This window comes from Pholis gunnellus, assembly GCF_910591455.1.
Source record: "Pholis gunnellus genome assembly, chromosome: 15".
Lineage (NCBI taxonomy): Eukaryota > Metazoa > Chordata > Actinopteri > Perciformes > Pholidae > Pholis > Pholis gunnellus.
In genome coordinates this window covers 8,352,839-8,379,897 of record NC_136542.1, presented here as the reverse complement: position 1 = coordinate 8,379,897, position 27,059 = coordinate 8,352,839, and the positions used below count along the sequence as shown (strand labels likewise).

General features: G+C 42.5%; 1 protein-coding gene across 1 annotated transcript in view; it reads left to right on the top strand.

Annotated features, from left to right (window-relative positions):
* Nucleotides 1-27,059, top strand: part of aqr (aquarius intron-binding spliceosomal factor) — a 44,676-nt gene that overhangs the window by 5,284 nt on the left and 12,333 nt on the right. Inside the window, exons 12-31 of the mRNA XM_079175088.1 lie at nt 1,293-1,409; nt 1,497-1,610; nt 1,842-1,945; nt 4,718-4,820; nt 6,771-6,891; nt 7,341-7,482; nt 7,984-8,162; nt 9,197-9,364; nt 11,139-11,308; nt 12,273-12,514; nt 12,684-12,833; nt 13,493-13,562; nt 14,891-15,001; nt 15,682-15,791; nt 18,543-18,678; nt 20,278-20,487; nt 22,497-22,634; nt 22,733-22,804; nt 23,739-23,926; nt 24,056-24,227. Coding sequence (XP_079031214.1) covers nt 1,293-1,409; nt 1,497-1,610; nt 1,842-1,945; nt 4,718-4,820; nt 6,771-6,891; nt 7,341-7,482; nt 7,984-8,162; nt 9,197-9,364; nt 11,139-11,308; nt 12,273-12,514; nt 12,684-12,833; nt 13,493-13,562; nt 14,891-15,001; nt 15,682-15,791; nt 18,543-18,678; nt 20,278-20,487; nt 22,497-22,634; nt 22,733-22,804; nt 23,739-23,926; nt 24,056-24,227 — 2,817 coding nt within the window. The remainder of the gene's footprint in view (nt 1-1,292; nt 1,410-1,496; nt 1,611-1,841; nt 1,946-4,717; nt 4,821-6,770; nt 6,892-7,340; nt 7,483-7,983; nt 8,163-9,196; nt 9,365-11,138; nt 11,309-12,272; nt 12,515-12,683; nt 12,834-13,492; nt 13,563-14,890; nt 15,002-15,681; nt 15,792-18,542; nt 18,679-20,277; nt 20,488-22,496; nt 22,635-22,732; nt 22,805-23,738; nt 23,927-24,055; nt 24,228-27,059) is intronic.

Sequence of the window (27,059 nt, the reverse complement as noted above, 5' to 3'; positions counted from 1 at the left end):
GAGATTGGCTAATATGTGGCTATACTCTAATGTAGGAACAGTGTCCTCTTGCCTATTAGATTGGCAATGTTGGTATAACCTGCGTCACCGCAGTGCACTTAAAAAGGTTTTAGTTATACGATATCTGCTCCTCTCCCACAGAGAGCAATGGTTGTAGTTGCTGTAGTTGACATGCAGGGTAGTATATCTTTCAGTCACCTCGGTTATGGAGTAAGAGTTGTCATTTTCAGGGTGATGAAATAGCTTTTTAGAGATAAGGAACTTCTATGGATTATCATCATATTGGTTCATTTAAAAGAAGTAGTTTGACACCGTGTTATTGGGAGGCAGCCTGGCCAATGAGGTTGGCTATCTAAGGTGAAGACACAATGTCACATAAGATCGCTGCTGCTGCTGCTGCCTGTGCAGATCTCCTGTTTCTAGCGAGCAAGCTCAATAGATTTCATCTGGCTGTCCTGCTGACAGGCCGGCCTTGCTGTTCCTGGCAGCGGCTAGTGGCTGGCCAGCTAACTGTCTCCAGAGACATCTCCTGTCCTTCAGCGCTATCCTTTTACAAAGCCTCAGTTGCCTGAAATCCATACTTCCCCTCTCTGATGAGGACCTGGAAATGAAAGCTCCCTGTTTTTAATGCCTCTTGTATGCCGGCTGTCAGAACCGCGTTGAGATCAAAGATGGCTGTCGGATATAAAGGTATCCATTCTCTCTGTGTTTTTTCGGTATCGCTTGCAGACCCCTGCTGCCTTTGAAGAGCTGTTTTCAATGAATAAAATAATAGATATTCTGTTTTGTTGGTGTTTTGCGTTTCAGTATTCCATTTCATATTCTATTTCACGATGCAGTTGCGGGCCGTTCTTCTCTCTCAGCCTTTATAATGTGATAGATTGAACCCCTTTCTGTTCTGTGTGCTGTCATCAACATGTACTGTATTCCTACCAAAGCTATCTCATTTTGACAGCTTCTCTGTACTTTCCTTCATGTTATGGTTATAAAGGTCTTCATCACATCTCGCTGCCAGTTTGCCTCACTGTTTGCCTCTCTATCATATAGTTTCAAGACAAGAAAAGACCATGGATGCTGGGAAATGTGGTGGTTGTTGAGCCAATTGATTCTTTAGACCCCGGAGAGATGCCCGTTCATACAATACCTCATTTCCTAGTTATTTTGGTCCACTAAAGTAGCATTTCCCCCCCCCGACATATTTATGTTACCAAATGCATCCCAGTTAGCGTAAAGGTCAGGTATTTTAGCCACAACCGGAAGCGTGTTGTAAACATGTTGTCCTGTGTGTTTAGGCCCTGCTGCCCACCAGGCGTTGGTTCAATACCGTGTTGGATGACTCTCACTTGGTGGTCAGCTGCCACCTGTCCAGCCTCACCCATAGAGAGAAGGAGGGGCACCTCTTCTGCCAGGTACGACACACGAGCAAACACTCTGAGATCCTAATCCGTCTTTGCTCTTCACATGGAGAAGTAACTTGTATCGTCTCTATTCTGCAGCTGCTGGACATGCTGAAGTTCTACACCGGTTTTGAGATCAATGACCAGACAGGAAACGCCCTGACGGGGAAGGAGATGACCACTCTGCACTATGACAGAATCCTCTCCTTACAGGTAAACGGCGTACATGAGAGGGACAGGCAGACATGCAGGGGCATATTCTGTGTGTAATGCCACATTCTGGACTATTTGTCTTTTTTTTTTCCATAATCACTTTTGAGTTGTTTGTCTTGGGTCAAGGCAATGTGGTGTGTGTAATAATGACTAATGTATCTTTATAGTAGTGGACTGGATTGTATTCGGACATCAGTCTGAGTGCTTTGCTCTTTGTTTTCCGTCTTTCAGAGGGCAGCTTTCGCTCACTTTCCAGAGTTGGAGGACTTTTCTCTGTCCAACGTAGCAGCAGTAGACACTCGGGAGTCCTTGACCAAACACTTTGGGCATCTCAGGTAAAGCACAACATCCGGAATGAATCATGAAACGAACAAGTGCACTTGCAGCTTGTCAGTGCACAGATGGAGGGATGGGGCGGAAGGCTATGCATGACTGGACTGAGTATAATTACAGTGAACTGTTAATACTAAAATTCAGTTGCACCGGAGCGTTGTTTTAGCGAACGGGACTACTTCCTGATGTGTAAATGTTCTGCATATCAACCCAGGGATGGCGCCGCCTTTTTGCTTTTTACAATTCTGCCTCATCCACAAGTACTTACTGTATGTACTTAATGTCCTTAAGAGAGCACATCATCATTCGTCAGCAGATAATCTGACTTCTGATTCAAAACATACAAGCCCTAGTTAAAGCATAAGCACACACGCAGACTTCCTATCTTGATCCTATGTTGCAGAATAGCATCATCAGCATCGTTGCTGCCCGACTTCCCTGCTAAATGGCAGCTAGTGAGCCCTTGAACAGGCAGCTGGTACCAGCCAGAGAGAGAGCGAGCGAGAGAGGCACGCCTCATTAATTAAATTGATTTGCAGTGGCTTGAGAATGAACTCTCTTAACAGCTGTGTTTGTCAGATCCTATTAGCCTGCCAAAGAGCTAAAAAGCTGGCCTGTGTGTGTTTTTTTTAACTTGAACACATGCGTGAAGGGGAGTGAAAACACATTCAGTCATTGGTAATCTGTAATTACTTTGGCTTTCTAACTTTCTTGGTATTTTGATACTTTTAGAAGGTCTTTAAACCACCAATGTTTTGGCTGATTACTTGTTGTTTGTCTAGTCTGTGACGTCATTGAGGTGCCCTGTTGGAACAACACAGATTTCCTCTTTGCAGTTGACGTGTTTATATCCGTCGCCTCTTTTTAACTTCTGTCGTGGATTATACATTCTTAAACCCCAAACTAAGTTTCTCTGAGCCAGGCAGAGGGTTATGAGCCGAGCTGAGCTGAATCAGGTAAAGACTTGAGCTGAACCGTTTCATGTATTTGTGGAAGCTCTGCTCCTTTCCCCAGAATTAGGTTTTTTTGAATGTAGCAGTAACGGCATTGTTCACTGCTCCACAACTGTCACCAAAAGCAGCTCCTGGGTAACTCCAAATATGCCGATCAGATTTAACGAGGCACTTTTCATCCAAACAACTCACGCTAATGCCAGTTTATTCCAGCTGCGCTACCCACAGGCTAAGCTCCCAGTCACCCGCCGCTCTGAATTTATCCGCTAAGTCCCCCAAACACACAAACGCAGCATTATTGCTTAGTCTGCCCACACACACACACACACACACACACACACACACACACACACACACATACACACACACACACACTTTCTTTCAGTTACATAAAACATGTAAGTTTGTGTGAGTGTCATTTCAGGCCAAAAAAAAAAAAAATGAATTGACTACATGATCAAAGAGTATGTGTCACTTTGTGAAATGATATCAAAATTGAAGAGAGTCATCACATGTGAAAGTGCCCAAATAATGGGTGTAATTAGTTCTGTGGATCAGTTCTCCAGTGTGGGCCTGTCATTGGAAAGAGAGTTTAGATTTTTATCAATTCCCCTCATTTAATCCTTCCTATTCTGAGGATATTATGTGGCTAAGAAAAGAAGATCTGGTGAAAGCATAAGCCACCTTCATTTTCAGGAGATTCAAGCAGCCATGAAAGACATTTGTTGTAGTTTTTCTATTTGTCTAATTAAAAGAAACAACGGTTTGTCTGGCTCGTGATGTTGTCTCATCTTCTGGTTGTGTGGACACAAAAGCATCAAGCTATCTGAATGAAAGTGCCCATATCTGACCATGTCTTTCTCATTGCTAAGGTGCTGACACACAACCTTTAATAAAGTCTCTGTGTGGTTCATCAAAAATGTGAGCAAGGGTCAAGACAGCCTTCAGGGCTAAAGAGTGAACTAACTGTGGACTACTTTCTATTACGGGCCCATCCTTACCTTACCAGTAGCTCAGCTGTCCGTCATGACCTAGACCAGTCATCTCCATTACTCAGAGTTAAGTTGTTGCGCTGCGGTTATTTTTTTTTTGCCAAGGCAAGGAGAAGGAGTGTCCGCATGACCTATGCCGGGTCAGCTACTGGGCCACCAAACTGCAAACATTGGCAGAATTGCCACCTCACTGCCCGAGCGCGGCATCACAAGTAGCAGAATGCATGCGCGTACACGGACACAATCGGTCAGTGCCACGTGTGGCTGTCCGTGGCTGTCACAATGTGTCCGGGCCCTGTCCTTCGTTGTGTACCAGACCCTGCCTGTGTCACAGTGTGTCAGCCTGATTAAAACAGGTCTGTATGCAGAGAGCCATGCCTCAGCTTTCTGAGACGGGGACGGGCTTTGATTTTCCTAATCCTGTCGCATCAGTGCGCCCCGACCCCTTAACACACGCGCGCTGACAGAGCAGAAATGAGTCAAAGCAAACGGAGAATTGCCTTGTGCAGCAGTGCTAACAAGCGCAACGAATTTGATAAGGCTGTGTATCTTCACACATATAGTGGTGTTGGTGTCGTTATTTGAAATATCTTTTTTTCAGAGGTAGAGGCTTAACCGACGCATTCTTTCCTTTTTGTAAATCTGATGCACTGAAGAAATGAAACATCATCTGAATGTTCATTTTTATATCATTGTAATATGAGTAGACATCAGAATGTCCCCGTCTCAATCTCTATCCGCTGGACAAGAGTGTTGGCTCAATGTGTAATTCCCAAATGCAACTTTTCCAGCTGACGAACCACTTGTTTTATCTCCTCTTTCTCCGTAGTCCCAACACGCTCCACCAGGTGGCCTCGTATCTGTGTCTGCTGCCAGAGCTGCCTGAAGGACAAGACACCACCAAAGACAAGGAGGTTCTCCTTGAGCTGCTGGTAAGTGCAGTCCTGGCTTTCATTAAAGGAGGGGTTAGAAAAGTAAATACCATGTTAAGTGTCTTTCATTCAATGCAGGTATGAGGGCTTCACAGTGGGATTTAATCGATTTTATTAAGATAATTACATCTGGTACAGTACAATCTTGGATGGATCTGCAGACAGGTGCCTGTGACATGTGGGAGAGCTTATCAAATATACACACTACGACCATTTTCAGCATATAATATGGTCTCATTGCTTTTCAGTACATCAAATATAAAAATATTTATCCGAGACAATTTTTGTTGCTTCAGACATTTTCATTGATTAGATGGAAATTGGAACGAAGCAATACTTCAGGCACTATGTATTTGTCAACTGGCAATATAAAAGATGCATAATTGGTATCGGTGCACCTTTTTTACAAACAATGTTAGTGAAGTTATTCTCCAGAACAACAACTGGCCAGTCAGCGCTGCGGCATAATAGGTTTTGTGTTTCTCATTTTAAAGTCATTAATTTGAGCCCTTGACCTTGGAATACATATAGTATCCCCCTCTTCACATCCCGTCCCTCTTGAATTTGCCTTCTAATCCAATTACTGCTTTATGTGGGCATTTGTGTGACGTACGGTAAATTGAAGACGGTGCTGATGAGATTGAGAGCCATTTTTTTTTCTTTTTCTTTAATTATCTCCTGAAAGGCTGGAGCTCGTTTGATTGTGTTTTCTGGTTCCTCGTCCCTTGCGCTCCCAAATTTCATTTTTTAAAAACCCCTCCGGGATAACTACTGGTCCCGTGTCCCGCTCGTCTCCCAAACACACACTCACACATGTGCTGCAGACCGTTTGATCAAAGTGGGTGTTTCCAGGCTGTCCTGCGGTTACTCATAATTACCCACTCAGACCCTCCCCAGGTCCTCTCCGAGAAGTGATGGAGAAGAGCCGTTTCATAATTATCTGATTAGATTGATGCAGGAGACAATGTCCGGGGACTCATTTGTTTGTGCCTGAGGTTGCCCCCAACAACCAACATCTCTGACCGAGTGGGTTTAAGAGGAAAGGGCCCCAAGACCAGAACTCTGCAACACGGGAGCAAAATTATCATACTTGCTGCAGAGAACATATTTATAAATATGTTTGGGGATGAGAAAGCGTTCTCTGTGAGAGGCCGCACCGATCTTTAGGCTAGTTTAGGCCGTTTACGTCCTCTGGGGGAACAGATGAGCTGGTTGGTATTCTCAAAGAAGCATCACTACCCTTGACATAGTAAATAATTAATGCTTTCTTTCCCCAGAAGAGTAGGAACACAATAGCAAAATGCAAACACAAAACCTTAGCAGCACTGGTGCTTGAAGGTTAAACGATTTGTCGATTAACTATTAGTTGATCTCCAGAAAATGAAGAGAAAACTATTTTGAGTATTGATTAAATGTTTCCGTCATTAAAGCAAACATGCTCTCTTTTCAAATTAGAGAATTAGTTTTATAAATTTGTAAACTAAATGTCTGTCGGGTTTTGGACTGAACTGATCACGTATAATAAAAGGAATCGTTAGTTTCAGCTCGAGTGTATGCTTAAGAAAATAACCAGTGACATCATAACTACTACATTTGTTCAACTGTGTTGAACATATTTGTTCAAATCATGCCTGCATAATCCTTTGTTGCTATTGATTGAGTCCTTCAAGGTGAGACGATGGTTGCTGAACGTCCATCAAGACATAAACACATGTTAACAAATATGACATCCTGGTTTGATAATCAAAAATATGTTCCCGCTTCAGTTAAGCCAGACGTTTACCGTGGGTATGACTTAACAGATTTGATGAGTTACCTGATTTGGTGGAAATGTTTTTCTAGTAAGCGAGACGGTAAATGCCCCAGACATTGAGCCAAAGAAACAAAGGACCATTTCTTTATTAACCCAGTTTCTCTCCATTTGTCTCTCTCTCTCTCTCTCTCTCTCAGGTGTCCCGTCATGAGCGCAGAATCTCTCAGATTGAGCAACTTAACCAGATGCCTCTTTATCCAACAGAGAAGATAATCTGGGATGAGAACATTGTCCCAACGGAGTACTACTCAGGCGAAGGTGTGTGTTGCATGTGTGAATTGTGAGTCGTTTTTTTTGTGTCTGTGTGAGTTAATGTGCGCTAGAGGCACACATCCCAATTCCAGTGACCAGTCAGTGCCTTATGCACCCACACCTTGTGTTATCTCATATCCTGAGGGCACTGAACCGGTCTCTCTCTAGGGGGAGTCCTCTTTAGTTGGCAAGGACACCTTCAACAACACACATACCACTGACCACTCAAGCAAAATCCCTTAAGCATATTACTTTAGCTATAACATGAAGACATTCACTAATTTGTGTAGAGGCACCAATTTATATATTACAGAGGTAGCTACATGTGATATTGGTCATTTTGTAATTGCATATAAATTATGATGACCTAAAATTGAATTGTATGTGTGTGTAATCACACACATATTTGGCATATTGTTCACTCCGCTTGTCTGTTCATTCGTTTGTCTTTTCAGGCTGTCTAGCACTACCTAAGCTGAATCTCCAGTTCCTGACCCTCCATGACTACCTGTTAAGGAACTTCAACCTGTTTCGTCTTGAGTCCACCTATGAGATCAGGCAGGACATTGAGGATGTGGTGTGGCGCATGAAACCATGGTGAGATGTCCTCAATTCTTTAGACTAGAGGGAAACTTGATCCAGAATCTGTTATTGTTATTGTTATAAGACTCAAAGATGTCTTTGTCTCATACTCAAAGTACTGGTTTTGTACAATCAGTATTCTCACACACTGATTAGCATCTCAGGTTTAAGTAGAACAAATGTCTACCATTAAATCCGCTGCAGCACACTTTGTCTTTTTACATCAATGAATGACGATTCTTATCCTCAGTCTACCTCTCACAAGGTGGCATGGCGCACTGATAATATTTTATTAAAAGACTGTGACATTTTGGTACACCATATTCAGAAACCCCGTCGCTTAACATACTACGTGCTCCCATTATGTCAAGTGATGTAGCAACTTGTTTGTTGTTCCTGCAAAAGTAAATAAGTAAGCAGTGGTGCCATGCGCTGCCCTAAATCCAACTGATTTCAATCTTGACAACAGCCCACAGCACCTGTCTAACTTGTTGTCGTGTCTGTCCCTCTCTGCAGGCAATCAGAGTACGGTGGAGCGGTGTTCGGGGGCTGGGCCAGGATGGCTCAGACGATCACCTCTTTCTCCATAGTAGAGGTTGCCAAGCCCAATATTGGAGAGAGCTGGCCTTCCCGTGTGCGAGCTGACGTCACTGTTAACCTTAATGTGCAAGATCATATCAAGCACGAGTGGGAAGGTATTAGTCTGTTTGTGTCTCTCCATCATTGGTCAATCATTTTGGCCGAATCTTTTGACAGGTTTTAATCACTTTTAATATTTGTCTTTCCACACTTCATATTGCTTATGCCAATCTAGCTATCCCACAACGTTTTAATGGGAAGAGAAAATGAACAAAAAAAAGATTCATCCGCATACACCTTATGACTATTATAGAGCACTACTCTCCTCTTTCATTTTCCCTTGCTACATCTTTTCCTTTCCTCTTTTTTTTCTCGTATTGTGTCTTCTAGCAGTACTAGTAAGCAGTTTATAACGTCCATAAAGTCATCTCTCACCACACACTCTATTCCATCCCTCTGGGCCTTGACTCATGACCCGTACCTACCTCATGTCTCTAAAGGCATGTTATGTCTGCGTAGCCTGAGCCTCGTTGTTTTATTTTCTGATCGTTTTTCTCTTCATCTCTCTCTGTGTGGCCGATAAGGGCACTGTAGATAATGTTAAGAGGAGCTTGACAGCCTTGAAAGATATTGATTCGCTGGGAACATAGAAAGTACAATAAAGCTTTCGGCAGGCCGACTACTATAGCTTTCCAGAGAAAGTTATAGGATATGTATATACAAAAATGGTGTCTTGCACTAATTAATGTAGAAAATAAATCCATGCTTTCAGTGGGCAACTGCTGTAGAAAAAAAGAAAGTAAGCCTAATATCACAAATTGAAGCCTTTACTTTCTTTATACATTTTTTATGGTTTTACTTTATTTATTGTAATTCAGTGGAGGAGTGAAATATTACTTCCTTCTATCCAGTAGCTCTTCCCCCGTCGTATAATTAGAGCTTCATGTTTTAAAGATCAGGCGATTGCTGAGAGGGTGGTTTCTCGCATCTCCAAACTCCCCCACACCACTGCTCTGTCTCACTCCTCCATTACTTCTTTCTCCCTGTGTCCTCTTTTTCCTCTTTCCTCTCTGTCTCTAAAACCCCCCTTTATCCCCCCTTCTCTCTCTCTCTCTCTCTAACTCCTCTCTCCATCCTCTTCCCCCTATAGGGCTGCGGAAGCACGACGTTTGCTTTCTGATCACGGTGCGGCCCAACCTGCCCTACGGCACACGCTTCGACCGGCGCCAGCCCTTTGTGGAGCAGACTGGTCTGGCGTACGTGAGAGGCTGCGAGGTGCAGGGCATGCTGGATGACAAGGGGCGCGTCATTGAAGAAGGTACGCTCACATGTGCCCCTGCCTACACACACACACACACACACACACACACATACGCCAGGGACACATGACATCCATCCCCCCCATTAGACCTTCTACATCCCTATCGACAGTACCTCGGTAGAGGGTCAGACAGGTGTTGTCATGGTGACCGTCACAGTGAGACCTGACCTGTTCACATTAACATTCCATTAACCTGAGGTCGACGACAACACCTGAGAGCTTTGGGCCCTGCCCCCCTGCTTTATCTATTAGATTGAACTGAAGAGCTGCATTGGCTGTATCTGGATAGATGTGCTTCTGTAAGAGAACACCGAGTGTGCTTATCCTGCAGAATTCAGTAATGGATCATATAGGAAACACCCCGCCTCCATCTTTGAAACAAGGTAGAGCCGGCCACAATGCGTTCTAGCATTATTTGAGCATGACATTTTATCTCTAAGCTATCATATTTCGCTATTAAAAGCTTGAAAATTAGCTGTCATCAAATATAAGGCTCAGAGTCTGATTTGTGTGCGTGTGTGTGTTCACACTGGAGGAATCCTCGCAGATCAAATTTAAATCTCTGGTCTTATGTTTATACAGTAACATGATCTCTCCTGTTTATCATGTTGTGTTCTTCCCCACAGCCCAAAGCAGTGCCTCTGAGTGGTTGGTTTACCTAAGCTAGCCTGCAGCCCTGCTATTCTAAGTGTATGCCTTTTCCCCTGTGGGAACATGTGTCCATGCACTGAAGCACCCTTTTCCCTATCCTCTCTCATCTGTTTGGATTAAATATGCAGAGGGCAGGGCTTTCTAAATAGACATGCTGCCAGGGAACATGCCCTGCCAGTGTCGGCTTGGTTAAACTTTTAGATCCCCAACAGAGCTTAGTAGTACTCTAGGTAACTGGGTGGTGGGTGAGACATAAATCACTGGGCTCTTGGTGAAGGTGAGACACAGTGTGTTGTAAAAAAACATTTTTGCAACTCATATACAGAATATTTCTGTAAAATATGATGTTACAAACATACAAATTCTGTGCGAGTTATATAAATAAATCTAATCTCTTTGAAAATCAAATTGTGTATTGATTAAATGCAACTTTAAATGTAATCCTCACACACCTTGGACCAGCATTGTTATCCCATGGTATTAAGGGTGTAGCTTCCACTCTTAAACTATCCCCAGACTCATTTTAGTGAGGGGGATTTGATGATCCTCACATAGCTCTGCACATGTGCACACGGACAGGCGTACACATGAATGGACACACACGTCAGAGGCAAAACAGGATTCAGTTTCACTCTCCTGCTCTGTGCCCAGCAGCTTCATACAATAATCTATTTAGCCATCTGTGAAAGCTGCACTTGCTGCACCACACAGGCTCCCTATGGGAGTAAGCCTAAAGCCGGTGACCTGTCAGTCAAGCAGCTATGTAATTCCTGTTCCTGAGTGCTCTTGACTCCTCAGGAACAGGAATTGCATAGATGTGAGCAAGGCAGGCTGGGTTGAGTTCTTTTGAAAGAGGTTTATGTTGTTCATGAAAGGATAGGATGGAAATTGTTCATCATGGTTTTAGAATTAGCTGATGAGATTCATTTTGAATATTTAATTTGTCCTTCAGAAGCTTTGCCCTGCCGTTTTCTGTACTGGCATACATTAACTTCTTTATTTTCTTTACACTGAATAACACTTAGTGATTTCCATACAAATTTAGATTTATTATTTATCTCTACAGGTTATCATTACCCTGTTGCTGTAACAAGTATTCTCCCCAACCACTCCGATTTAGGACCTGACCCAAAGCCTAAGCTGAGAGGAGATGCCAGAACATTCCGTGTATGGCTGGACCCGAACCAGTACCAACAGGACATGACCAGCAGCATTCAGAGCGCCACTGAAGACCCATACGAGACTTTCAACATCATCATGAGACGCAAACCCAAGGAGAACAATTTCAAGGTTTGGAGTACACGCTGAAGCACAGAGATCCGCCCTCACTCTACATTGTATTTGAGTACTTTATCTTCAGACCTTGAGCTCTGGTCCCACCAACACCACCCCAGAGTGATGTATTGCACATATAATACTCCCTTGGGTTTTGTAGCTGTAAGGTTGTGACCGGGGCAACTCTTGAGATTACCACCCACTCAAGGCCCCCCCCCAGTGAGTCCAATGAGAGACGCACCTCACTGGATGTTTATTTGCAATGTACCCCCACTTCTCTCTCACCTTTAAGAATCCCCCTGTGGCAGTGAGCCAACATTGTTCACTATCCTAAGCTTTCTGTAGGAAAGCATAACCATGTTTTGTTCTCAGTATAACATACAGGTGTCTGCAGCAGAATCCTTCTGTTAAAGGTGAAGAGATCTATGTTAAAGTTTCCATTAGGTCATAGTAAAGTTATCCATGCAGTTGTTTGAAACTTTTGTTTAATTTGTTGTTTTGCTCCATTTTTGGAAAACTTTGTTTTTATTCCGAATGTTAATCACGTACAAAACCCCTTTTGCCCTTTATCACAGCTTTATCACAGCTGAGAGCTTCTCATTACGGCTTTGTCAAACCTGCTATTTCTAATCCCGCACACCCATTTCTGTCTCTCACAGCCAGAGCAGTGACAGATGATTTTGAAGCGTTTCCTTTTTTTTATGAATTTGAAAAGAGCAGGAACTAATGGGTATTCAAGAAACATTCTTCTCCATCTGTGATGTGTGACAGAGATAAAAGCAAACACGTTCCCTTCCCCAATGTTTGATGCTCAGGGTATTAGACAGTTTGCAGTTCATTAAAATATAATTGACAGACATACAAATTACCTGCTCTCCCATCAGCCCACCACAAAGCTATTCTTATCCGGCTAAACCAGCCTCTTGTGGGACGGTTGTCTGTTGTCTCATGTCTCATTGGCCACATGTCTCTGTTTTAGGCCGTCTTGGAGACCATCAGAAACTTGATGAACACAGAGTGTGTTGTCCCAGACTGGCTTCACGACATCATCCTTGGCTACGGTGACCCAGGCAGTGCCCACTACTCCAAGATGCCGAATCAGATTTCCACATTGGACTTCAATGACACCTTTCTGTCCCTGGACCACTTGCGTTCGTGTTTCCCTGGTTACACCATACAGGTCACAGAGGAGGACCCTGAACTACAAGTCTTCCCTTTCAGGTGAAAGTCAAAATGATAATACGGTTTTGTTGAGGTTGACTCACCATGATCAAAGTAAATGGATATACATCAATATTTTATTTACTTGCTGTTGTATAATTTGCCTACAAGATACAATTGTTTAAATATACATGTATTAATCCATCATCTTCCTTTTTTGTTTTACCAGAATCAAGTTTCCGATCTCAAACAAAGCAGACAAAGGGAAGAAGAGAAAGGGGGATGATGAAGTGGAAAGCAAAGAGGAAGACATGTCCTTGATCGTTGAGCCCTTTGTCACCCCCAACCGTGGGCCATATCCTTACAACCAGCCCAAACGGTGAGATGTCACCGCCAATACCCGGGCCTTCCTGTTCACAATTTAACAAGATTAGGGTTCAAACGGTTGTTCAGTGTTTGGTTAAACCTTGACTTCTCTACTTTAAATTCTTAACCTCTATCCAAAACACATTTTCAGTACAAAACAGCACAGAGGCGTATTGTATGTACCCTACTCTGGCCCTGACTATTTAGACTTGTTTGAGTATCTTATCTCCGCCGTATCCGCTCTGACTTGTTCGCCATCTAATGATGTGGTGCTATTTTGGTTGTTATTGTGCCTACTATAGATGGATGGAATTGTGTATGCAATTAAAGGTTAACAGAAAAGGCTTTAATATTCCTGTACTAATTAGAACACCACAAAATATATGCCCTTCATGAAAAACTAAAGATTCATCTGATGGTGTTTCAGCAGTTTGCACTTTGATATTTAAATCTGGATAGCGGTAACATGTCCATGGGGAAGCCCCGACTTAACAATCTTTAAAGATGGTCTCAAATAAACAAAACAAAAGAACTTTCAGCATTCAGCATCTCTTTAATAACAACAAACTAGTGGAAGCATTTGAACACAAATGTGTTTTTGCTGTCAAGGCTGTTCACTGTCTCAGACTAATTACTTGATTTATTAATATCAGAATTGTACATGTCTTACAGGAATACAATCCAGTTCACTCCGACTCAGATTGAAGCCATTCGAGCCGGGATGCAGCCAGGACTCACGATGGTAAGGACTTTATTGTTCGTTGTATACGTTTCTCACATAAGTTTCAAGACTGAATGAAAGCCACCCAAAGCAAATCTGCAAGCTGTAAATGATGTATTTGACATATACATTTCAACAGACTCCAACGAATCATGAGTAATTATAAGTAAGTAGTAATCATGGAATACTTGTTTAGTGACCCTGTCTATTTTTCCTTTAAAGATTGATAGTATTGAAATTAGCCATTACCAGACGCATTATATTTTCGGCTTGTCGGGTCAATTCTCGTGAACGCTACATCTCAGGAACGCCAGGCAAATTTGGCAGAACTATATTCTCTAAGTAACATGAAATAAAAGGGAAAGTTTATAGTGGTGGCCGTAATTGGGAGAGCGAGCTATATGATAAACCCATCCCCATAAAATGATCATGCATATCCAGGAGTGTGATGCCGTTTGGGCAAACCCTCTAGCCAGTCCAGTGAGTGCTGATACTGCAGATGCATACTGTTCCAGCTCGCTGGTATAAAGCCAAAGATTTGCAACTATCAATCTTAGTGATGTACACCAAGGGAATTCCCTCACCAGTAAATACTCTGTTGCATGGTGTCCCTATGTCCCATCACTCATGTAGAGTGATGACACATTTCCCTGAGACCCTCTCTGTAATTTTGACGTTGCCAGTGGAATATCCAACCACACATAAAAGGACACATTTTACAGCAATGGGGATACACCCACTTCATACACACACCCTTAGCTCTGTCATTTCAGCCTGCTGTTGTTATCTGAAGAGAAGTGTAACATACGCTGTTGACAAAAGAGCTATTCTGATGTGGTGATTTGAAGTTGGCAGCAGGGTCTGAGTTATTTATTGTGCAGCTAGCCCGAGGTAAATATGGCAAGTAGGCTTATCAGCCTAGAGTCGTAAAACAACTCTATATGCATGCCTCCTCTCCTCAACCTTTATAACTTTCCCTCTTGGCATACGTTGTTCGTTAACAGCCATAACAAACACGCACTATCAATCCGGCCTCATGTAGGGGAACCAAGGAGCTTATTATCTTCTGATTTATGCAGGAATATCTAATGTGCTTACTACTTTTGTTGTGCTTACTACTTTTTGTCATACCAGGCAACACCACAGTCTTGTTACATTGTATATCTGAGTGCGGCTATCGATGGGGCACCAGCCTAGCCTGTTCTGACATGCCCATGGCCTAGCTATGTCTTTGTGACAAGCGCCTTTTTGCACTGTGATCTAACTTCTGATGGTGCTTATTTTCTCTTCTGCTTCTTTCTGTTAAATGTTTTTCATTTATTTCTTCTCGTCTTCTTCTTAACTTCCAGGTTGTTGGACCACCGGGTACCGGCAAGACGGATGTTGCTGTTCAGATCATCTCAAATCTCTATCACAACTTTCCTGAGCAGAGGACCCTCATAGTCACACATTCCAACCAGGTTAGCCCACCAAACACACAAGCACACACCCAAACTGACTCAGCACATCCCTGATGTGAAAAAGTTTCCCCAACATCCTGCTCAAAAAACAGTTAAGCTGTCTGGAGAATTTAGAGCTTGTACTCAGAACTGCCAGAACTAAGAACTCAGAACTAATCAGGCGATAGTTATATACAAACTATAGAGCAAAAACTTTAATTTTAAGCTCCCTTGTGACCCTGTCTTTTCCCCTTTTAGTATTTAATCATTAAGTGATTTTCTGCTGTTTCACACCAGTGGAAGCTAGCCAAAAGGAATGTTGTTCACAAGAAGCATAGCTGGATATAACGATGAAAACCCTTACCCTTACTTTTTGTTGCTGCTGTATACATTCCTTATGATGCAAATTAAAAAAATGCTCTACAGGAATGCAATATTTCTTTTCTTTTATTTGTCATGTTTTTTCTTGCGTTGCACATGGACTACAACTGCATTTTGTTTTGCATCCTTGTGTGGTTTAATGACAGTAAATGATCCTCAAATTCTTGAATTGGATCAAATCTATAAAGAAGAGACGATAGTTCAAAACAGGTTTATATGTGAAAGTACTGTTGACAGATGAGAAAATACACACACGTGTCAAAGAAAGGATTTTCCGTGTCTGATCATGTTTACTCAATTCCTCATTCATCCCACACCAGGCTTTGAACCAGCTGTTTGAAAAGATCATGGCTCTAGACATCGACGAGCGCCACCTCCTGCGTCTGGGCCACGGAGAAGAGGAGCTGGAGACTGAGAAGGACTTCAGCAGGTGAGGACAGCCGAGGACAAGTGGACAGAGAGCACACACAGATAGATGCACCTAAACGAACAGAAATGCACATGTGAATAGAAAGTGCGTTCAACAAATGGTTACAGACTTACAGTGCGTACATGCCACAGAGGCAACCCTTAAAGTTTTACCAAAGCAGACAACTTACACATGCATATGTACACAAATGCAGCCCAGCTGCCCACACACATGATTACTCTGAGCCAACAAAGTGACAGGGTTACTCGATACTCTCGTATGCCCGGCCATGGTCCTGGTTTATCTTCATTAGCTATTGTTGGCCTCGCAGTCCTTTCAACCCGTGTAAGGGACCTCTGCCTACAGCCCTACACTCATAGGCAATTCCTGTCTGATTAACCCTCTCATCACCACGCTGGACCACGAGAACTGATCTTGTACCCATTTGTAGTAGGAGAATGGCAACAAGCTGTGTACGGAGACATAGGTAGATTCACTATGATCGTGATTTTAGAAAAGTTTTTCTCAGTTCTGGCTAAAAGTCATACATAAGTATATATTCTTAAAATGTCCGACTGGACTTGAGGAGGAACTGATTAGAATTTGGGGGTCAATTTGGTGGTTTGCTACAACAACAAGACCTAATAATCAAGTCCTAAAATAAATAATAAATGCACAAATAAAAAAGTAATTGCATGAATAATTATTTTTATTTTTCCTTTATTTAACTAGATAAGTCAATTGAGAACCAGTTCCCATTTACAATAACAACCTGGCCAAAAAGGCAGCAACAGGAAGCCAGTCGTTACAAACAAATCAAACATAGATACATCTCCATCAATCTCATACAAAAAATACAACATCAAAATATGTACAATATATTAAAAAAGCTCCTTTTCAACTCATTCCAGTCGCTTTTAGTTTTAAAAATAGTTGTTTAAGAGTGTTCTTTGTCTACACCCCAATGGATACATAAACACACTTTCATGCTATGCTGTTATTTTTTATACAGTACAGGTGGCAGAGCCCAGAACAAATGGCCTCAGACTAAAAACTCTAGAGTCCTGTTAGCCCCAGTAATTCCCAGCTTATCCACATCTTTGTGTTAGCTCGTGTGTGTGTGTGTGTGTGTGTGTGTGTGTGTGAGAGATGCCTTGAAGGATAGTGACTCAGTTTTTACTACTGAGACATAGTGATATGGGAAAAGTTTGGGGGCAGTCCACTCATGACAGACTTGTGAAAAAGAGATTATCTCAAGATACCCAAAACATTTACAGTTCTACATGACTGCTGCTGTATTTAACACCAGTATTGAAGGAATCAGCTAACAAAGCTTTTTAGCCAGCTCCTGGATATAAATAGCTCTGAGTTAATGATTACTAATTCATTTATTATGCTGTTACTATTTAAAGTTTCCCTATAGCCTACATTATTAATTACACTGAGCAAATTGCACCCTATAGCTCGGAAGGGAGGTGAGATGAATGTCGATCATTTTTACTCTTTGTAGGACTGCTGCTCACTATAAGTGTGAATAACAGTGTATGGGAGCTGGAGTCTGCACATGGAAGCAGTCTGTTACATTCTTAAATTATGCAGCAACACGGACATAAAAGAGCTTTAGCTTGCAGCATTTAATATGTTTCCGCCTGCCTAGCTGCCTCATAACAACATGCAGACTCCACACTCCTTCCACCCCACTGACACCAGCGAGAGGAGAGAGCCAGGGAGTTTTAATTAACACTGTATATGAGATGACAAAATGGAAGGCAGTGCTCCCCCGAATGCTTAACAAAGGGAAAGCTACAGCACCATTAATTAACAATGCCTCCCTGCATTTCATGAATGATGCATTTTGTGCTGTTTTAATGAGATTGTAGAGAGAGCATGTTGTTTTTTTGTATAGGTAAATCCAAGTTGTATGTTGAGTTGGTTATATTTGTACACTAGGTTGTATGTAAGACAAAAATCTGTCATGATTCCACTTTTGCTCTTGGTGGAAATGAAATGCTGCATCATCATTCAGGTTCAAGTACAGTTGCTTCTACTGTAAGTTTTATATTTATGGGATTAAGCAAAGAAATAATTAAAACACAATCTGGTAGACTAATGCTGTTGTTCACACCTGTGTGTCTATACTGGGTTCTCAGTAGCTGAATTAATTACAGGTCCGTCCTCCTGGAAAGCAAGGTCACTCCCCATTTTTATTTAATTTTATTCAGGCCAAACAGGGAGACCACTGTGACTGTCTTTGAGTCATCTGCTGACTGAGGATCTTTGCAGAGGGTCTAAAAATAGAGTTCACCTCTAGTGTTGCCCTGTGACCCCTCCCACTTCCTGTCTTCCTCTGCATTCTGCTTGTCGAGTTGCCACCTAGTTGCTTTTAAGCAGTATTGTTTAGATGCACAATGGGATGCTCGATTGAACCTAAACAAACCGTGTTTACATGCAAGGATAGTCATTGCTCTCTTTATACTTCTATATATATTGGGTCATATTTAGAATATATTTTACATATTTTAGCCGGTTAAAGTATGTCCTCAGACGACCAGTCACCTGCTTGCAATTGCAACTCAACTATTACATAGTTGAGTTCTATTAATCCATTCACGGATTAATAGATGGATCAACGGGACAACTGTGGCTCAGGGGTAGTGTGCATTCTACGAACCTTAAACGTTAATCTTCTGTCTGTCTGTCTGTCTGTCCCTATATACAAAAAGGTTAACTGTTCAGATTTTTGACCAACTATGATGTGCTGTTTGTCACCAGGTATGGCCGAGTAAACTATGTCCTAGCAAGAAGACTCGAGCTCCTCAGAGAAGTGGGGAGGTTACAGGAGAGCTTGGATGTCCCGGGCGATGTTTCTTACACCTGTGAGACTGCTGGACACTTCTACCTCTATCAGGTAAGCCTATAACTTGGTGTGTGTATGTGTAAATGTTTCTGCAACATGCAGAGAATTAGAATAATGTAATTTTCAGCTAATGTTGCATAGGATATGCTTTGGATTTTGCACTTAGCATTGTTTCTTATTGTGCTGGCATATTATTTGATTCAGCTCAACGTGTATGCATTGTCCTTTTAACATTTGCAGTTGCATAAAGGTTTAGCAAAACAAACATTACAAAAGTCAAGATGGTTTTTTTTCGTCAATCTCCTAGTATTAAGCCTATAAACATTCTTGAATTCTGTGATTGAGAGATAGCGAGAGAGGCAGAGAATAAAGGGGATACAATAGATATTTTGCTGAATTAATTAGAATGGATTTCTGCATCGTCTGTCCTTTTCCTCAGACATATCCATGCCAGTCAAACCCAGGCATTATTAAAGTTTCCATTCTCCAGACTCATTGCTCTTTTTGCCTAGACTGCAAATACCCAGAAACAGCCTCAACCTCTTGCCATTTAGTCCTGTCACCTAATTATCATTGTCCTCTCAGACTGCAGGAGAAATGCCACTGCAGACAATTACTGACTTGCATTCCCGTGATTTTTTAGAAGGGTTCTAAAATAGACCGCATAGACGGTTGTTACACAAAGCAGTGCAGCGTGTTGCTGTCATCTTCAGCAGTATGGGGAGCTCAAATCCCAAAGACCCATACTGTTAAAGCAGTGTAAAGATGCCAGTAACATAGTTTTTAATGGTGGTCATAGTTCAAACTTCATCCTATTGCAAATAGTTGTTTGGTGAATCCAAACCATAGCAAATACTTGGATACCACGGCTGTTACCTGAGCTCTAGTGTCAGAGTTCATGTCCGATGATGTTCATGCTGCCATTTTTTCACCATGCCAGAAATCTGTCACACACACATACACACACACACACACACCAGTGCGGTTACTTATTAATGTGATGTTGCATGGAGACCGGATTCTCAACACACACTTCATTCTACCAGAGTTCTTGTGTTTATTTTAGCTCTGAAAACTGGCCAACAGTGTAGCTCTGTGACATTTGAAGATTCAAATGTCAAGAAGTTGTTAGAGTAGTGAATCTCCGTCCATAAGCAGAATACTCTGTCAGTGATAAATGACACCAATGCACATGCAGACATAATTAATGTTTCGATGGTGGTCTTAATAGTCCATACAGGCAAATACTTAACATGCAATTAAGCCGAGTCCTCTGGCATTAACCATAATGTTGTTTTTCATAAGGGTATTTATAGAACTCGGTTACCCCGCTGTTTGGTTGAAGCTGGTTTATTAGGTGCTCAGCAGGGGCACCTGTATACGAGTGAAGCTATCTGTTCTCATTTGTTTGATGTGTTCTCTGCTGCGGTTAAATAATTATAGAGAAAATACAAGGCTGGGCAGAGAACACCCATAGTGAGCTCATACGGCATTTTGTTAGACCTCTGACAGGCATCAACTGAGTTAAGGCTTGTGCATACCAAAAAGTACCCGAGTGAGTTTCTTCAAACCGTTAATTACAACACATGTTTAGCTATTGTGCAAATGAAAACTCTGCCACTGTGTGTGTCTGCTCTATCTCCTCTACAGGTGATATCTCGCTGGGAAGAGTACATGAGCAAAGTCCGGCCTAAACAGGGCAAGACAGTGGAGGTGCAAGCTGTGGCTGCACACTTCCCCTTCCACAAGTACTTCTCCAACGCTCCCCAGCCTGTGTTCAAGGGCCGCTCGTATGAAGAGGACATGGACATCTCAGAGGGCTGCTATCGCCACATCAAGAAGATTTTTACCCAGCTGGAGGTAGGTCACACATACACACACACACACACCCACACACACACAGACCTACTAGTAGTTCCCTCACTGCTGAGCAACACCCAGTGGGACGTAAGGAGGGAACTTCAGTGCAATAAGGCAATTTTATTAATAGTCATTAATGTCTTCACTGTTAAATTCAATGTAAATTATATTAAAATGCATACTGCAACAAATAACATGCACAGAAGCACACAGGTAAACGTATATAGGTCCTTCCTTCTTTGAAGCAAACACACACAGGCTTTATTTGACGGTACTCACAGACTATATGCCAGCTGTGTGTCCAGGTGTTGCACAATCACCCATCCACCCATGTCTTCCTGGCCACCACAGTGACATGTTGTTGAAGATTAACAGTGGTGGTTAAGACATTATTTTTGTGGATGTGTCTGCTTATGAGCAGCCCTTTTGCCACGTCTGCATCTCCCTTGAGTTTCAATCATCACCCGTCCCTTTGCTTTAGTTCATACAGTGAATTTAAGACACATAACAGTATTTGTATTGTTTATTTGTAGATTTAATTGCTGAACCCTTCGAAAAGGCTATTACTGCTTATCTTTTTTACTCTCCCTGTCACTTTTTTTCACACTTACAAACACACAGCTGGATGTGTTATCGGTCCTCCTCAGCCCATCAGGTTTTTCTATAGGGATAACAATAACATTTCAGATTTATGGGAACCCCAAGAAGGTCTCCGAAAAGCAATAAAGAAGTTATTGGCTGGAGGTAATATCCCAATACGTGTGGTGACCTTGATTTATCTGGCCGGCCTCTGTATCACTGCATCACAGCACCTCTCTCCCTCCTCCCTCAGCCTCACCCATGCTGCAGTGAAATCTGTACACCCATTAAGAGGTATTACTGTCTGTGGTGCAGGTTAGACAGAGCAACATTCTGCTGAATTTGCTTATCTGTCGTGACTCTTCAAATGTTGAAGCAGTTTGGAATAAGCTGTCATAGGAATATCCAAAGGATTTATTGCTAGACAGACGGATAGACAGCAACACAATCTGCCCCCTGGGTTCCTCCTGAATAGACATCTCCTGTTTCCTCCTCTGCAGTCCCACCACATCTTTACTGCTGTTCACTTTTTTTTTTTTCCTCTTTTCCCTCTCTTCTCCGTATCCGTGAATCTTTTCCATCTCGATTTCACCCTTCAACCGCTCTGGAGCCACGGGGGTTAAAAATAGATCTCATCAATATTGCATGTTTTGATCGGTTTAATATTAATGCTGAAATAGTAACACATCAAATATTTATACCCCAGTGCTGTCCGAGTCTGCTTCTTCCGTCCTCCCGTCCCCTCTGCCTTCCCTACCCCTACATAGCTAGTGGGGCAACCTCAAATAGCACGTCTGTTTCCCCATATTCCCTTTCTGTGCTACGCCCACCCTCCATGCCCCCCCCGCACACAGCGTGGCTTTCATAGTGCCATGATATTGGCACTCTGAAGTGAACTGATTCAGATGTTGTGTAAAAACGGTCCCCATATTTTCCAGTCATGTCAAAAAAATCTTTGCTGAAGTGCTTCTCAAGCTGCAGTTATTGAACAGGAGCCCTATCTGATCTCTGTTACGCTGCGTCATTGGAGAAGAGGAAACCGTGTTTGCTGGGATGAAGTGTCTTGAGTTGTGGGTAGACACAAAGATGTATTGGTGTTGTATCTGAATATTGAACTGCGCCTTTTTTTTCTTTTAGAGGTGTGATTATTTCACCCTAGATAATCACCGTATCCATCATCATTGACAGTACTCATCCATCATTTTGTCAGAAAGCCATTTAAGTTTCCCCTCACAACCCCGTAAAGCACGTAACAAAACTGAACTTCATGCACAAAGCGATGAATACGCATCTATTGAAGTTTAATATTACCAAGTTCCTCCCATTGGTCATTATGAAAGTAGTTTTTAATTACTTATAGGAGGTTGCAGTTCTTTGCTGTGCCGGGATTGACTCCTGATCCTCCCCCTGTTCTCTTGTCTGGCTTGTAGGAGTTCAGGGCCTTTGAGCTGCTCAGAAGTGGACTGGACCGCTCCAAGTATCTGCTCGTGAAGGAAGCCAAAATCATTGCCATGACCTGTACACATGCTGCACTCAAACGTCATGACCTGGTGGAGCTGGGATTTAAGGTACGCTCTTCTTGGTTGACATGCACACAGAAACCTGGTTACGCTTGTACTGCAGTTACGTTAAGTACTTGGTTTAAATTGCTGATTCTCTTTGTTAGTATGACAACATCCTGATGGAAGAAGCTGCTCAGATTCTGGAGATCGAGACCTTCATCCCCCTCCTGTTACAGGTAACCACAGTGACGAGCAAGCTTTTAACTAAGACTTTAAAAAAACTACAGCCGTGCATTGCCAGAACAGAAAACTCGCTGCCCGGCCTAAGCACTGTCGTACGTTCTGACATCGTGCCTAGTTTAATCCTTTACTCGGGTTTCTGCTTTCTATCACCTGACTGATAGGCTCCAAACACAGTAATGGTGCTTGTCTTTGGCAGTTGTGCCTAATTGTCCGAGATAGTGCTAATGTCTGTTTACAGATGAGACCATTAGGCACATCAGCCCACCCAGCAACCTCGCCAAATCTCCTCTCTTTATCTCTCTTGTCTAGTGATTCACAGTGTAAGCCTTCTGCCAGGTATACGTCACAGAGAAACTGTTCATTCCCCCCCCCCCCTTTCCTTCCCATTCATTATCCAATCATTCAACTCTTATCAGTGATTTTAGTGATTAAATAAACTCTTGACCAGCAATGGTTATACATCAGATTTGTCTGAGGTCAAGCTCTAAATAACACATCTAATTAGCAAAACCTGGCAGCGTGAGATAGATGCGTGGAAAAAACTGTACAGGCCCTTCATGCTTCACTGCCCTCCGGTACTTGTTTTTCTCTGCTGAAGATCTGATTTCACATAGACTCTATAATATTGTCAAGTCATTAGACAGAACAAAATGTAATAAAGTTCGACAACGTGGAGTAGTTGTAGTACACTGTAATTACACATGTGGACATCCGTTAGACTTTATAGGTTGGATTTCAATTCATGCAGCTAATACACCCACCTTTACAGATCAAAGGGAAACATGATACATTTTTCTACCTATACGTAGAATAAAAAAGATACATTTTGTTTACTGAGGGTATTACGGACCCCTGTATTTCATATAGGTGTTCTCTGTACCCGGTGTTCTTACTACTTGTCTTTTCTCCATCTTGCCCTCTTTACAGAACCCAGAGGATGGCTACAGCAGGCTGAAACGTTGGATCATGATTGGAGACCACCACCAGTTGCCCCCTGTTATCAAGAACATGGCCTTCCAGAAGTACTCCAACATGGAGCAGTCTCTCTTCACCCGATTTGTGCGCCTGGGAGTGCCGACCATAGATCTGGATGCACAGGGCCGTGCTCGTGCAAGGTGGGTCATAAAGCCGTCTGTTTTGACCAACTTAATTTCACAAAGGATGCCCTATCTTAGTGATTGGTACCGCCTCCTCACGAACAGGACATTACAGTGTGACTTACTGTGTATCTGTCCTCTTCACAGCTTATGTAACCTGTACAACTGGCGCTACAAACAACTGGGGAACCTGCCTCATGTGCAGCTACTGCCTGAGTTCCAGGTGCCCAACCCTGGCCTGACCATGGACTTCCAGCTAATTAACGTGGAGGACTTCAACGGGGTGGGAGAATCCGAGCCCAACCCTTACTTCTACCAGGTCAGTAGTAGTGCACACCACAGAACACAAATACACACACACGGTACAACTGTTATTTGTACTAAGGACGTCTACCAGTTAGTCTACCGAGCCGATATGTTTGAAAGGGACAGCCAGGCACTGCTGAACGGGTGTGATGTTTTTGATTACGTGTTATATGTGTGCCCCAACCACTGGGAGATTAGCAGAATGTCAGCATATTAGGAAGACAACGAGGTTTGGGAGCTCCTTAGCCTCCGAGCACAGAACCTAAACACTCAGTTCACCTGCCATTATTGACAAGGATCACACTAGATACTGTTGTGTTAAACTCCAATGTTTCCGTGATGCCATTGTGCTATCTGAAATCTCACCCTGTTTGTCCGACGTATTGGCTGATCTTCTTTATGGCAGTATTGCGGAATCTCTCTGTTAAGGGGGCTTATGACTAAAACTGTAGCACAGGTACATACAGTCTTAGAACAGCAGAAATAGTTGAGTGGCAGCTTATACACTCCTTTACATGGATACACACTCATGCATACTTAGTTCCACCAGAGCAGAGAACCCATACTCCTCCCAAACCTCCATTTCCTCTGAATCGGTTGTTGTACAGCAGTTCATTCCTTTTAAAATGTTAATGGTTTCGCTACCGGTCCATATGATATATTCATAAGCCTGTCTAGTCTGCAGCTAGCACTGGCTGTCCAGCACAGACCAGTGGTTTGTCCTTCACACCAGGAGCCAGATTGTGTTTCCTCGTGACATTGCTGAGACGCTCAAGACTGTGTGTGGGCAGAGCAGGGTTGATAGGGATATGTAAACAAAACAAGAAAAAGGGTCCCCTTTGGCACCGCACCAGCACAGAAGCCCAAATGTTGCTGTGTTATGCTACTTTGTTCTGCTATTAGTGGTTCTGAAAAACTGTTCCTTTTTAATAAAGGATGGAAGCTAAAACTAGAATAGTTGTTAAACGGCAATTTAGGAGGACACAACGGAGCTTGTAGTTGTCAAAAAGCCAGCAGCACCTGACAAGCAAAAGTAAATTATCTGATGATTACAGTAAGTACTAATTCTATCAGTTGAGACACTGATTTGTTTATAAGCTCATGGCCAATGAACATATCTCTGTGCTTCGTGAATGTTACTGCGGGTGTGTGCGTGCTCATGTCCCTGAAGCCTTTTATTGTTCTTAAATCCAGACCATGTGCACTTCTCGAGGCACCAGGTCACATGAACCTCGACTCCATTTGCCTGTTGCCATTTTCAGGCCCCTCGAGGGGAATTTCCGCAATCACTCACTATGCCTTATGCACACACACGCATGCACACACACTCGCACACATTCATGCACTTTCCTAGGAAGCAGAACGAATAAATTGGACACTAGAGAAGCAATTGTATCCAGAGCATGCTGGATGTCTGTCACAGCTGAACAAACACTGCCACAACCATGCACACCCATCACATACACAAATAAGTGTGTGCGCTCACACACACGCACACACACTTCACACTCCATGTGTCTGCTTTTCTTCTTCGCCTCATTTGTTAAAGCACTTTCTATACAGAGTCTCAGCCCGTTGATAGTACTTCCCAAGTTGTTAGATGGCTCATAAAGGGTAAAATGCTTATCTAAATCCACATCTTCTGTTGTTAGAAAATGGCTTTTCTCAGCCACTATGCTTGTTAGTCAAAGCTTTTCTGCTTCACGAGCTACATTTAATATTTCGTAAGAGCAGAAAGCATTGTGGGCTTTACTCTCAGGTTGACTGATTTATTACTCTGATTACCTCTTATGTGTTTGTATCTACAGCACAGTTTGCGATCCTCTCCCCCCTTCTTAGTCGTCTCGGTTCTTGCTCTGCAGTCAAACTGTAATGCTGCCTCATTAGTATTTTTTGCTGTATTCAGACGCACAATTAAAATGAATACAGCAAGCACAAATTTCTATCAATATCACGATCTCGTGGGCAGATTAATCTGACATGTAGATGTCATCGTGCTTTACGACATTTTGTCGATCAATGTTAAATATTTTTCTTTAAAAAAAAACACCAACTCATACCTAACATTAACCAAATTTGAATATAACATCACTATCAGTAGAAACCTGGTTTGGCCATTAAAGTTCTGAATTTGTGCCATTTGGAGACCGTTCGTAGGGAAAGAAGAACAAAGGCTATCACTGTTTTGATGTGTTGACTCCAGTGCAGCTGGATCAGGAACTGTTGATGAAGCTGCATAAATTATTATCAAAAGAGATGTGAGGCTGCAGTCCAGGCTTAATTGAAACTGGATGAATAATTCATTCTGTTGCCTTTTTTCTTTTCTTTTTTGGTCACATTTGAAAAACAAGAGTGTAGCTTTGGAGCCAGCATGCACATGCTGAGGAATCTGTTGGTTGCATAGTATGTGAATGATGCATGCACCGTTTGGAGAAGAAGATCTTGTTTTGTTGTTCTGGGGCTGGCCATTTGGTGTGATGTTAAAGACCGCGGCGTTGTTTTATTTGTTTCTTTTATAAAGTCCTGCCTTTTCTAGTTAAAATGTAAATAGTGTGATGTATTGTCATTTTGTTAGTAATGAAACTGTTGATGATGCAGCGGTTTGTCACCCTTCTAAAAACACAATCAGCTATTCCCTGCTTAATGAATATTAATGCCACATTAGAGATATGCCACTCACCCTCCTTACTCCTCTGCAGGGGGTTCCTAGATTTGGACATTTTGTCCCAGCCTGGCTAGTGGTGGCATTGAGCTTTGTCTGAGGCAATTAATTCCGACCCAAATCAGATGGTTACTCGTGCATGAATGAGTAGGCTTTTATCTGGCTAAAAAGTGGAACACTTGA